Source organism: Pinus tabuliformis, chromosome 2_1 (genome assembly GCF_031772625.1).
Source record: "Pinus tabuliformis cultivar Carrire ecotype Pingquan chromosome 2_1, CPIR1, whole genome shotgun sequence".
Taxonomy (NCBI): Eukaryota; Viridiplantae; Streptophyta; class Pinopsida; order Pinales; family Pinaceae; genus Pinus; species Pinus tabuliformis.
In genome coordinates this window covers 583969104-583983802 of record NC_142299.1, presented here as the reverse complement: position 1 = coordinate 583983802, position 14699 = coordinate 583969104, and the positions used below count along the sequence as shown (strand labels likewise).

The following is a 14699-nucleotide window of genomic DNA, read 5'->3' as shown; positions in this document are numbered from 1 at the left end:
TTTGACAATGCCTTAGTCAAAATATCTGCATCTTGCTCCTCGGTCGAAACATACAACAACAACATGATCCTCTTCACCACATAGTCTTGAAGATGATGATATCGGATATCGATGTGCTTGGACCTGTCATGAAATACTGGATTCTCAGAGAGTTTGATACAACTCTGATTATCGCAATAGATCATAGTTGGATCCATCCTCTGACCAAACAATCCAACTAGAATTTTCTGCATCCAAATGGCCTCACATGCTGCCTGACTGGCAGCCATGTATTCAGCCTTTGCTGAGCTAAGTGCAACTGACCTCTGTTTCCTGCTGTACCAAGAAACTGCAGCTGAACCAAGGTTGAAAATTCCTCCTGAAGTGCTCTTCTGGTCTAATGGACTCCCTGCCCAATCTGCATCTGTGAAGCCCTGAAGCTTCACTCCCTCTGTCCATCTATACCACAATCCATACTGAGATGTGCCTCTGAGGTATCTCAGCGCATGCTTCGCTGCCTTCCAAAACAACTTGGTAGGTTGAACCATATCTTGACTTAGCTGGTTCACCACAAAGCAGAAATCTGGTCGTGTGTTCACTAGATACATCAATGAACCCACAAGCTGCCGATAAACAGTAGCAGCTACTACCTCACCTGAAGTAGCATCCTCCTTCCTCCAGTTACCAGCTAGAGGAGTCTGCATGGGCTTGCACTTCTCCATGTGGAATCGCCTGAGTATCTCATTGGTATACTTGCCTTGAGAGACAAACACTTCCTCATCCTTCTGCCACACTTCCATGCCTAGAAAGTAGTGCATAAGACCCATGTCTTTCATCTCGAACTCTCTTGCAAGGTCCTCCTTGCAAGATTGGATCAACTGATCATCACCTGTCAATATCAGATCATCAACATAAAGAACAATGATCAATGGCTTACCTTCTACCATGATGTGGTAAAGGTTTGCATCTGCTTCACTCTTTGTGAAGCCCAACCCGGTGAAATAGCTGTCGATCCTGGTGTACCAAGCACGAGGTGCTTGCTTCAGCCCGTAAAAAGCTCTCTTGAGTCAGCACACATGCGACTCACGATCAAAGGTCTCAAAACCTTTTGGCTTCTCAATGTACACCTCTTCCTCAATCTTGCCATTGAGGAACGCAGTCTTCACATCCATCTAATGGATCTTCCAACCCATCTATGATGATAGTGCCAACATCGATCTGATAGATGAGTACCTTGCTACAGGAGAAAAAGTCTCATCGTAGTCGATCCCCTCGACCTGTGAGAAACCACATGCAACAAACCTTGCCTTATGTTTCTCAACACTCCCATCAGCTGCTTGCTTTACCTTGTAAAGCCATCGGGAACTCACCACCGACTTGTCCTCCGGTCTGGGGACAACATCCCAAACACTATTCTGAATGATGGAGTCGTACTCCTCCACCATAGCATCAACCTAGACTGGTTGCTGCATTGCTTCCTCAAAGGAAGAAGGTTCGGTCTCTACACACTCCCCAACTAGGGCCATGTAACCAGTGTACCGTTTGGGTGATCTCCTCTGTCTGTGCTGAGAGGATGGCTATCCCACATTCTCTCTCGCATCCATCACCAATCTGTCAACTTCCCTTTAGCATTTATGCCCATCTATGGAAGACTCTGCATGAGTGGATGTCTCCACTCCCTGATCCTTTGCATGCGACTGCTCCACATCAGTCTGAGGCTCCTCCTCCTTTGGAACCAAGAGTTCCTCCTTTTCATGCAACTTGAGCTCCCTCTTAAGGGACACTCGCATGATCTAGCTGTTGGATCTAACTTCTTCCGGGCATCTTTAGTCACATGGCAATAGACCGATGATCCAAAGATCCTGAAGTGACTCACATCTGGTCTCTTCCCGGAAAAGGCCTCCATTGGTGTCTTATCCCCAGTATATGATGCGGGCTTCTATTATGCAAGTATACTGCTGTATTGCATGCCTCAGCCCACAAATGAACTGGTAGGATTTGGTCATGTAGCATCGCCCGAGATGCTCCCACAATTGATCTATTCTTCCTTTCAGCCACCCCATTCTGTCGTGGGTTATGGGGTGCCGTCAACTCCCGTTTAATTCCTTCTGCTGGACAGAAGTCCTTAAACTGTTGGGAGACATACTCTCTACCACTGTCGCTTCACAAGGCCCTTATTTTCTTTCCAGATTCTTCTCTGCTAAGGCTTTGAACTCACAAAACCTTGAGAAGGTTTGATCCTTCTTCTGCATGAAGTAGATCCAATATCTACGAGAAAAATCATTAATAAAAATAACATAGTACCTTTGTTTAGCAGTGGAGGCTGTAGAGAATGGTCCACACACATCTGTATGAACTCGCTCCAGGATTGCTCCAGCTCTACTGTCTCGATCCTGAAAGGAAGATTTTGCATACTTACCCAAGGTACAACCTTTGCATGTATCCATTTGCTCCAGTTTTCCCTTGGGAAGTCCAGTAGAAATATTTTGCATGATCTTCAAGGCCCCATGGTGCAAGTGGCCCAATATTCTATGCCATAGCTCGCCAACATCTTGGCTCTGCACCAACTCTACTTTGGAACTCAATGCAACACAATCGTCTACCTCCAGCTTGTAGAGATTCTTTACTCGAATCCCAATCCTCTTGGTCTGTCCAATGCCGATATGCCTAAGGAATGCCTTTCCTTTACTAAAGACTACATCATAGCCTTTGTCTTCCAACATAGCGATGAACACAAGATTCTTCTTCAGACCAGGCACATACTTTACATTAGTCAAGGTGAGAGGATCTCCATGCTCCCTCTGAAACACAACCGTACCTTCACCTGAAACATGATACTTTCCATCATCACCCATCTTGATGAGCATTTGGAGGTCCCTCTCCTCCAAGGTAATGAAAAGTTTCTTGTTGCCGATCATGTGGAATGAAGCTCCATTGTCCAGGTACCAAACACACCCCAACATCAATGAAACCATACGTGTGATGAGGGTGAAATCCAATTCGAACTGTGAGGCCAGTGCCTCACCATCTGATCCCTTCGAGGATCCCTTCTTGGATTTCTTCTATGGACAATTCGTAGCATAATGGCCCACCTCATGACAATGAAAGCATCTCACTTTTGATTTGTCATTCTTCCCACCATGGGAAGAACTCGATTTGGAATGGGACGCCTTCCCTTTCCCTTTCCTTGCCTTACTCGCTAAGGCTAGATTTTCTTCATCATCTTGCTTTGATGAAGATCCATCTTTGGTGCTTCTTCTTATCTCCTCCTGCATCAGATCCGACCAAAGTCGTTCCCAATCTGGCAGTTTCTCTCTTCCATTTACCGAGTCTTGGTAGCTATGCCAGCTCTTAGGAAGACCGAGGAGAGCAAGACTCACCATGTCATCATCGGCTGTCGTGATCCCTACACTTCCAAGCTCATCCCTACAGGTGGTGACCTTGTTCAGATATGTAGAGATCGTGTCGCCCTTTTCACACTTGATTTTCCGAAGCTTGTCTTTCAGCGCCAGCTTCCTCTGATTGCTGCTGTTCTGATATAGATCCTTTAATGTTTTCCACATTGAAAATGGTGTCTCCTTCCCATGGAGACTCGAGACTATGTCATCTCGAATTCCCTCCAGAAGAATCCTCCTCACTCTTGCCACACATTTCTTCCATTCCGCTAGTTCTTGGGCATTAGCAGCTGCTGGCTTGGGGACTTCTTGATCAATGAAGTCCTTCAAATTGTTGTCCTCTAATACCGCTTCCATGCGATCCTTCTAGGCTATATAATTCGAGATGCCATCAAGGGCATACTCGAGTCTCAAACCGTTGAACGCCATTGGTGAAATTTGAGATGTGATAAGAATTCAAATTCTATAATCAGGAACTTCAAACTTAAAACTTCTCTCTTCTTTATATACTGTTCTTCGATTTGATCACCTTTTCTCCGATACCATGTAGAATTTCTCACTGTAGATCACCCGATAATACAATATACTAAAGCAAAATACTTGATCTACTTCTACAAACAAACTTGCAGAAGCTTAATCGATTTTTGGCAAGATCAAATAGAACACATATAATAGAGAATGAGAAATCAATCATACATGAACACAGAAGAATACTCTGGGGAAAGCCTCAGCTAAAAATCTCGATATCTATATTATCATACAATTGGAAATTGTTGAAAATAACAACAAGAAATACTAAAAATAACACTGCTATAAATAGAATTTCGGGATACATTCCAATTTTAGTTAGTCCCTGAACTAAAATTGAGAATTAAAAGTCGAATTTGATCTTAGCAGCTGTTTTTAAAATAATTAATTAATTAATCTTGAGTTAATTAGTTGGAGAAAATCAAACATGAAGTCTATGTGAAGACATGCAACAGTTTTCCCTTTGATTGAGGAAGTTATCCCTTGATTAAGGAGATCATGATGAGTTGTACTTTGAGTTGTAATTAGTTAGCTCAATTAACTGAGTTAAGTCCAGTTAGATTAGTTCTAACAGTTTGTGGAACTAATTGTGAGTTAATTTAGTTAATGCATGCATGCATGTCACTGCTGCACTTCAGATAACTGAATATTCTCTCATAAATAACTCATGCATGTCAGTTTAGTTAGAGACCCAGTTGAGATCAGATGATGGGACAATGTACTATCAGTTGTAGGAATATTCCATTGAGGATATCTCTTGCATGCAGAAGGAATTCATTCCTTGATGTTTGCGTAGTTATTTCTAAGTCTTGATGAGTGTGTGATGTGGGAATTCACACAGGTGGCAGCATCGGACCCCAAGAGAAACTGCGCAAGGAAATAGGAGGCTTGGAGGATTGAGGGAAGGCATATGTTGTGCCTATTCAGTCTGTGAGCTGTATTGAGGGATTGTACTGAGAGCTGGATAGCTTGTGAGCTAAAGCTTTTTGTAATTCAGACATATTTCCACTTGTATGATAATATAGAGATCGGGGTTTTTAGCTGAGGCTTTCCCCAAAGTATTCTTCTGTGTTCATGTGTGATTGATTTCTCATTCTTTGTTATATGTGTTCTATTTGATCTTGCTCAAAATCGATTAAGCTTCCGCAAGTTTGTTTGTAGAAGTAGATCAAGTATTTTGCTTTAGTATATTGCATTATCAGGTGATCTACAGTGGGAATTTCTACATGGTATCAGAGCAAAGGTGATCAAAGTGAAGAACAGTATACAAAGAAGGGAGAAGTTCAAAGTTTGAAGTTCCTGATTATAGAATTCGAATTCTTATCACATCTCAAATTTCACTAATGGCGTTCAACGGTTTGAGACTCGAGTATGCCCTTGATGGAAACTTGAATTATATAACCTTGAAGGATCGCATGGAAGCGGTATTAGAGGAAAACGGTCTAAAGGAATTCATTGATCAAGAAGTCCCCAAGCTAGCAGTAGCTAATGCCCAAGAATTGGCAGAATGGAAGAAATGTGTGGCTAGAGCGAGGAGAATCCTCCTGGAGGGAGTTCGAGACCACATTGTCTCAAGCCTCCATGGGAAGGAGACACCATTTTCAATGTGGAAAACATTGAAGGATCTATATCAGAACAGCAGCGATCAGAGGAAGCTGGCGTTGAAAGACAAGCTTCGAAAAATCAAGTGTGAAAAGGGCGACACGATCTCTACATATCTGAACAAGCTCACCACCTGCAGGGATGAGCTTGGAAGTGTAGGGATCATGACAACCGATGATGACATGGTGAGTCTTGCTCTCCTTGGTCTTCCTAAGAGCTGGCATAGCTACCAAGACTCGGTAAATGGAAGAGAGAAACTGCCAGATTGGGAATGACTTTGGTTGGATCTGATGTAGGAGGAGATAAGAAGAAGCACCAGAGATGGATCTTCATCAAAGAAAGATGATGAAGAAAATCTAGCCTTAGCGAGTAAGGCGAGGAAAGGGAAAGGGAAGGCGTCCCATCCCAAATCCAGTTCTTTCCATGGTGGGAAGAGGTTTGATAAATCGAAAGTGCGATGCTTTCATTGTCAAGAGGTGGGCCATTATGCTATGAATTGTCCATAGAAGAAATCCAAGAAGGGATCCTTGAAGGGATCAGATGGCGAGGCACTAGCCTCACAGTTCAAAATGGATTTCTCTCTCATCGCATGCATGGTTTCATCCATGGTGGGATGTGTTTGGTACCTGGGCAGTGGAGCTTCTTTCCACATGTCCGGCGACAAGAATCTATTCAGTAACTTAGAGGAGAAGGATCTCCAGATGCACATCGAGATGGGCGATGATGGAAAGTACCATGTTTTAGGTGAAGGTACGGTTGTGTTTCAGAGGGAGCATGGAGCTCCTCTCACCCTAACTGATGTAAAGTATGTGCCGGGTCTGAAGAAGAATCTTGTGTCCATCACTATGCTAGAAGATAAAGGCTATGATGTAGTCTTTAGTAAAGGAAAGGTATTACTAAGGCATATCGGCACTGGACAGACTAAGAGGATTGGGATTCGAGTAAAGAATCTCTACAAGCTAGAGGTAGTGGACTGTGCTGCATTGAGTTGCAAAGCAGAGTTGGTGTAGAGCCAAGATGTTGGTGAGCTATGGCATAGAAGATTGGGCCACTTGCACCATGGGGCCTTGAAGATCATGCAACAAATTTCTACTGGACTTTCCAAGGGAAAACTGGAGCAGACAAATACATGCAAAGGTTGTACCTTAGGTAAGTATGCAAAATGTTCCTTTCAGGATCGAGACAGTAGAGCTGGAGCAATCCTGGAGCGAGTTCACATAAATGTGTGTGGACCATTCTCTACAACCTCCACCGCTAAACAAAGGTACTATGTTATTTTTATTGATGATTTTTCTCGTAGATGTTGGATCTACTTTATGTAGAAGAAGGATCAGAACTTCTCGAGGTTTTGTGAGTTCAAAGCCTTGGCAGAGAAAGAATCTTGAAAGAAAATAAGAGCCTTGCGAAGCGACAATGGTGGAGAGTATGTCTCCCAATAGTTTAAGGACTTCTGCGCAACAGAAGGAATTAAACAGAAGTTGACGGCACCCCATAACCTATAGCAGAATGGGGTGGCCGAAAGGAAGAACATATTGATTGTGGGAGCAGCTCAAGTGATGTTGCATGACCAAAGCCTACCACTCCATTTGTGGGCTGAGGCATGCAATACAACAGTATACTTGTAGAACAGAAGCCCGCATCGCATACTGGGAATGAAGACACCTATGGAGGCCTTTTCCGAGAAGAGACCAGATGTGAGTCACTTCAGGATCTTTGGATCATCAGTTTATTTCCATGTGACCAAAGATGCCCGGAAGAAGCTAGATCCAACAGCTGAGTTGGGGATACTTGTGGGGTACACTAATACACCCCACAACTATCGGGTGTTCTTGCCTACCAGTCAGAGGACAGTGGTACGCAGAGATCTGAAGTTCGACGAGCAGAAAGTTATGTGAGTATCACTTGAGAGGGAGCTCAAGTTGCATGCAGAGGAGGAACTTTTAGTTCCTAAGGAGGAGGAGCCTAAGACTGATGCGGAGTAGCCACATGCAAAGGATCTGGGAGTGGAGACATCCACTCATGCTGAGTCTTCCAGAGATGGGCAGAAACACTCAAGGGAAGCTGACAGGTTGATGATGGATGCACGAGAGAATGTGGGACAACCATCTTCTCAGCGCAAACAGAGGTGGTCACCCGAGCGGTACACTGGTACCCGAGTCTGAACCTTCTTCATTCGAGGAAGCAGTGCAGCAACCAGTTTGGGTTGATGCTATGGTGGAGGAGTACAACTCCATCGTTCGAAACTGTGTTTGGGATGTTGTCCCAAGATCTCAGGACAAGTCAGTGGTGAGTTCCTGATGGCTTTACAAGGTAAAGCAAGCAGTTGATGGGAGTGTTGAGAAACATAAGACAAGGTTTGTTGCCCGTAGTTTCTCACAGGTCGAGGGGATCGACTACGATGAGACTTTTTCTCCTGTAGCAAGGTACTCATATATCAGATCAATGTTGGCACTATCAACTCAGATGGGTTGGAAGATCCATCAGATGGATGTGAAGACTGCATTCCTAAATGGGAAGATTGAGGAAGAGGTGTACATTGAGCAACCAGAAGGTTTTGAGACCTTCGATTGTGAGTCGCATGTGTGCCGACTCAAGAGGGCTTTGTACGGGCTGAAGTAAGCACCTCGTGCTTGGTACACCAGGATCGACAGCTATTTCACTGGGTTGAGCTTCACCAAGAGTGAAGCAGATGTGAACCTTTACCACATCATGGTAGAAGGTAAGACATTGATCATTGTTCTTTATGTGGATGATCTGATTTTGATAGGTGATGATCAGTTGATCAAGTCTTGCAAGGAGGACCTTGCAAGAGAGTTCGAGATGAAAGACATGGGTCTTATGCACTAATTTCTAGGCATGGAAGTGTGGCAGAAGGATGGGGAAGTGTTTGTGTCTCAAGGCAAGTATGCCAATGAGATACTCAGGCGATTCCACATGGATAAGTGCAAGCCCATGCAGACTCCTCTAGGTGGTAATTGGAGGAAGGAGGATGCTACTTTAGGTGAGGTAGTAGCTGCTACTGTTTATCAGCATCTTGTGGGTTCATTGATGTATCTAGTGAACACACGACGAGATTTATGCTTTGTGGTGAACCAGCTAAGTTAAGGTATGGTTCAACCTACCAAGATGTTTTGGAAGGCAACGAAGCATGTGCTGAGATACCTCAGAGGCACATCTCAGTATGGATTGTGGTACAGATGGATAAAGGGAGTGAAGCTTCAGGGCTTCACAGATGCAAATTGGCTAGGGAGTCCATCAGACCGGAAGAGCACTTCTGGAGGAATCTTCAACCTTGGTTCAGCTGCGGTTTCCTGGTACATTAGGAAACAAAGGTCAGTTGCACTTAGCTCAACAAAGGTTGAATACATGGTTGTCAGTCAAGCAACATGTGAGGCCATTTGGATGCGGAAGATTCTAGTTGGATTTTTTGGTCAGAGGATGGATCCAACTATGATCTACTACAATAATCAGAGTTGTATCAAACTCTCTGAGAATCCAGTATTTCATGATAGGTCCAAGCACATCGATATCCGATATCATAATCTTCAAGCACATCAATATCCGATATCATAATCTTCAATCACTAAAACTACTGCTAATTTTTATCTAACTAAAATTAAAATTAAAAATAAAATAAAATATTTTGTTTCATAAATTATAAATAATTATAATTATAGTAATTTAAAAATTTATTACATTTTAATTAATAATTATTTTAACTTAAGGACCTCGAGTACGAACTTCCCTGGTCCATTTTCAAAGCTTTTATCAAAATCTTTAAACCTGTTATATATTTATATATTTTTACTCATCTAGTTTCATGTAGTTTCATGCTTTTAAATTATTAGATAATAAGTCTTAATGAATAAAGCTTAAGTATTTTGATTAAATTATATTTAAAAACCAAACTAAATTATATAAGAAAAACTTTTCAATACATAATTATTTTAACTTAAGGACCTCGAGTACGAACTTCCCTGGTCCATTTTCAAAGCTTTTATCAAAATCTTTAAACCTGTTATATATTTATATATTTTTACTCATCTAGTTTCATGTAGTTTCATGCTTTTAAATTATTAGATAATAAGTCTTAATGAATAAAGCTTAAGTATTTTGATTAAATTATATTTAAAAACCAAACTAAATTATATAAGAAAAACTTTTCAATACATAATTCACTAATTCCAAAATACTCTCCCACATAAGCTTCTACCTTCTCACCATATTATTAAGAAATTTTCATTTTTTATAATTTATATCACTAAACCATTTATTTAACAAAATAAATTTGTAATTAAAAACTCTATTTTGTATTTATTACTTATTATCATAATTGGACCCAATAGTTATACATTTAATATAAATAATTATTTACTTTAATCATTTAATCATTTGCGTTTAAATTTAAAATACATATTACTAAAAAACCAATTTATTACCGTATGGTAAATTTTTTCAGGAAAATAATTCAAATACATAAATGAATTATTATTCCCGAACACAATCATGGGTGAAATGACATTCTGTCCTTTTACCTCCCCCCTTCGACGCCGGGAGTGCAATGTGATATGAAACATAACGCACCCCAATACAATACAACGTACATGATATATTTCCGGCTGAAAAACTTTATCGGCAGTAATGAATATAACACCGTCTATGTAAACGGAAAAGGAGAGGTGCACGTAAGCAGCCACGTAAGCAGATTTAGAGAATTTGCAATAGGTTATAGTGGCAGTTGTGGGGTGGTGCAGTTGCATTTGGAAATTCAACTGTCTCAAATGAGTAAGATAGTTATTAATTTGCTGTAGTCTAATAATTATGTTTTTTTATTTTGAAAATTATGGGAATTTTGGTTATATTTTGAAATAATTTGACAGGAATTTTTGTAAATCTAAATAAAAACTATTAAAATTCATAATTTTAGGTGTTTTAGATAATGGTGCTGAATCTATTTCCACCATAAAAAACATGATTCACTGTAATCTAATAATTATGGTTTTTTGTCTCCAAAGTTATGGGAATTCTGTTTATATTTTGGAAAAATTTGGCAAAATATTTCGTAAATCCAAGTAAAAACTATTAAAATTCATAATTTTAGGTGCTTTAGATAATGGTGCTGAATCTATTTCCACCATAAAAAACATGATTCAACCTTTGTTTTTACAAGATTTTTTGAAATTCTTTTACCTAGATTTTGACAACTTTTCCTCAGCCTCATAAATCATCACAAAAGCGATGCAGAAAAAAACATAATAATTTACATAACTGTAGTGCAGTAGTGGTCACCCTATAAACGTTGCTTAAACACAACGTCACATTTGACACGCAGGATTTTATGATGGCATGGAGGTTACGAAAAGGTGTAAGCCATCTATGGAGACATATTCAGGAATGATGACGATGAGCAGCACGGAGCATTTTATAATGGTATAAAGATTACGAAAAGGTTTAAGCTATCTCTAAATATTCAGACGTGATGAGGACGAAAAACAGGGGACCTCCGAGGAAATGAGCGTGGACACTCGGGCAGACCCTTGGGATATCTAGAGGTATCATGACAATAATCGTAAATCATATAGTTGTTCCTCACAAAGTGAAGGTCTTCTTTCTGAGCCTTGGAGAGTGTAGGCGGGAAGAAATGATCCAAACGCCCGGGCTTGCAATCGGGTTGTCCAGCCGTGCAACCGCTGATTATGAAGTTGGTGTAAGTTGAGAGAAAGGGTTCGTAACTGTAGTTTGCTCTGTGTTTCCCTCCATCGGTTGCCCAGTCGGACCCGTCCCACACGGTTGCATAGATGGACATTGGCTTCCCCAGGTACTGTTTTCTCACACTCTTCAGCTTCCGGAATTGTCGGATGAGAATGCCGTCTACGAAAAACCTGCACTCAAGTCAAAGTAGTAAGCCATGGCTGTTGTCTTAGGCACGAATTAAGTTTAGTAATTTTATAGATTAGTTGGTTTGTATGGGGTTTATGTTATAGAAAATTATTAAGGATAGAAGTTATTTTAGGAATTAATTATTTCAAAATGTTTAAATTCTAGAGATTTTGGAAAATAGTATTTCACTTGTGACATCTATATTTCAATTGCTGATTGGCCAAATATTCGAGAATCAAACTGACATAAACCTAATCAATTATTTGACTGCGCCCATATCCCTCTGATTGCTAAATATTCTACTAATTAACAATGGAAATAAGCTCAAGCTCTCACATATATATCACACAATCTTAATAAATAACATCTCACTTATACTAATCTTCATCCATCTAGTAAATAGATTATGATTATTCCTAAACTCAACGTAGTCACAACCAAAACCAAAACCAAAACCAAAAAATTAAGAACTAAACGTCTTAACGTACATGATTTGATGAGGAGTCCAGAGGATGGTGTAATTGTGGAATTCTTGCGTGGGATCGAACCAAAGATGAAACCGCTGTTCTCTTCCGATACGACTGGTAATATTACCATCACCGCTGCCGTTTCCGTAGATGTTTGTATGGAGTGTGTAAGGCTCCCCCGGAATCGTCCCAAGAAACTCGAAATCTAACTCATCGTGCTGATGAGGATACACATCACTATTAGATAACTGCACACCAATCAAATGTTGTGAGCTTTTATAATGAATCGGAATCGATCAATAAAAAAATTGCATTTTCTTTTGCTTACTGGATAGATTTAGTGGTTGAGGTGAGCGGTTAATTATTAGATTTTTAAATTAGTGATTGACGTGAATTGTTAACTATTAAATTTTTTGAATGGTTAATTATAAGATTTTCTAAATATTATGTCTAAAAATCTATCATCATCAAATTTTTCAAAATGTCAAATCTACTATACTAGAGTAATGTCTCAACTTTTACTTAATCATTAAGTCATTACTGTAAAAAAATTTTGCATCTTCGAACCCAAATTAATTCTCACATAGAACGTGGTGACGATCCCGGCAGTGTAACCAGCTTGCAGCTTCAGTGCCGCATTGAAAAATCCATACAGGTAAGTCTTTTTCGATTTAAAACCAGCCCCTGCAACAAAAAGCAAGGGAGTTCTAATTTCGAGATTTATTACGTGCAGATCCAAACGAATTAACATAAAAAAAGTATTCGGGGATCAGAATAATGAAATGCATGGAGGAGTAGAGCATGACCAGAATATCTATCAATCTTGAGTGTCACAGAATTTCGATCTCGGGAGACATTCTGATGGTCCGGGCTCCAAAAATTCGAAAATCCTTCATCAAACGCCATGGTCTTGAAATATCTTGTCACTGACTGAGAAGGCGATGGAGGTTGCAGACTTTGATCAGCTGAGACTAGCATTACCACAACATTAGCTCCATTTGTGAGTAACAGAGCAACAACGAGCACTATTTTGTAGAAGCCAAAGCTAGTTGCCATTGCACTGCAATGGCCTGGTAATTTCTTATTCCAGACTCTGTTCAACGCTCATTTATTGCTGGAAATCAGTTCTGAATCTGGTCCGCCAACACTACCGCTTGGAACTGTTTACAGAATTTAAATTCATGCCAAGCTTAGTATATTGAAAGAAACAACTGCACAAAGCTTGAATTGGCTGCTAATGAGAATGTAGGAGATCACAGAGGACGAAGCTGCAGATATAGAGGGAGTATGATTGGAGATCACAGGGGACATAGCCAAAGCGATGCGCACCCATTCGCTTGTATGTCACTTCACAATAATACCTGCAGCACTTGCTGATTATCTTAGCGAACACAACAAACCAACATTAATGATAAGACCTTGAGTTTGGTCATGGCTACAAATAAATATCCAATCAAATCTCATAGTCGGCCGTAAGTACAAAAAAAATTGCCAATCGAAATCATGGAGGACACATTATTATTGATGTTCAGGTAGTTTCGAGGAAAGTTTAATGTATAAATTTCGAATAGAGAGGAAGACATAACGATTGGAGTCGACGTCAGACTTTGAGATTGGATAACTCGATTAAGTCAGGTTGAGTAACTAATAATGCAAACTTTTGAATACGTGAACATAAAGGTGACTAATTAAAAGTAAAGGGGTACTTGAAAACAGCCTTTACTATCGATAATGAGATAATCTTTTAAATATATTTAATATAATTATCATGATATCAGGTTTTAAATATATGAATATAATTTTTCCGTCTATTAGAAGTCAAGTTTTTAAGAAAACGAAGAGAAGGATATTATGTCTTCCTTTTTTCAAGCTAATTATAAGTTGACACATGTAGGAATTTAAAAGAAAAGACAAACTAATTTTTATTAAGGGGCACAAAAATCATTAAGGGGTAAAAATTATTAATAAATGATTAAGATAGTTTCTTGGAATGGTAAGGGATTAGGTTTAGAAATCATTAAGGGGTAAAAATTATTAATAAATGATTAAGATAGTTTCTTGGAATGGTAAGGGATTAGGTTTAAAAATATAAATGTTAGAAGCTAAAAGTCTTTTCAAAAAAGAAAAAACAGTAACTCTTTTAATTCTCTTTCTTTAGGAGGAAAAATTGGGGAACAAGAAGTTCTCCTAAATGAAAAAAAATATGGTGAGGTTGTGGGGCAAAGGCCGTTAGGTATTGTTGGGCTTAAGGAGGACTATATACTCTATGGTCCACCTTTGCTTTTTAGCTTCTCTCAAATCAAAATTCTTTTTATTGGATAATGTTATGCTTGATTCACATTCTCGGCCAAAAGGTATGTAGTATGGTTAATGTTTATATGTTACTAATTGACTAAGAAAAAGTTTTTTTTCTAGTCATCTTTGTTTAATATTTGGGAATTAGAGTATAAATATTGTAGTATTTTGGGGGAGAGGGAAAGTGCATGGGAGGTATTTCAACACAACTATCCATCCTTGAGAATGGGGGCTCCCTTGTGAGGGACCCTTTTCAAGAGAATATGGAAGTTTTCATGGCTATTCAAGAATTCATAAACATAAAACCAATGAATAATAAATTCACTTGGAAAAATAATTGTGTGGGTCATGGGCGCATTGCTGTAAAGCTAGATAGATTCTTACTCAACAATGATTTCTTAGAATAATGCTTCTCCCTCTCTTCTCAGAATTTGGTTTATGGAGGTTTTGATCATTGTCTAATCACTCTATCTCTCCTTCGAAATGTAGATTATGGTTTGTTTCCTTTTCGGCTTAATCCTCAATGGCTTCAAAAGTAGGGGTTTAAGGAGGT

At 39.6% G+C, this 14699-nt stretch overlaps 1 protein-coding gene across 1 annotated transcript; it reads right to left on the bottom strand.

Moving 5' to 3' along the window:
• Positions 1–10728: 10728 nt before the first annotated feature.
• LOC149201819 (xyloglucan endotransglucosylase/hydrolase protein 31-like) lies at positions 10729–13078 on the bottom strand. The gene is made up of 4 exons (XM_089399831.1): positions 12658–13078; positions 12435–12535; positions 11873–12099; positions 10729–11386 (listed from the first exon to the last, which is right to left on the bottom strand). Exons 1-4 carry the CDS (start codon positions 12905–12907, stop codon positions 10975–10977), a joined length of 990 nt encoding a protein of 329 aa, XP_089255957.1. The 5' UTR covers positions 12908–13078; the 3' UTR covers positions 10729–10974.
• Between the last annotated feature and the right edge of the window lie 1621 nt (positions 13079–14699).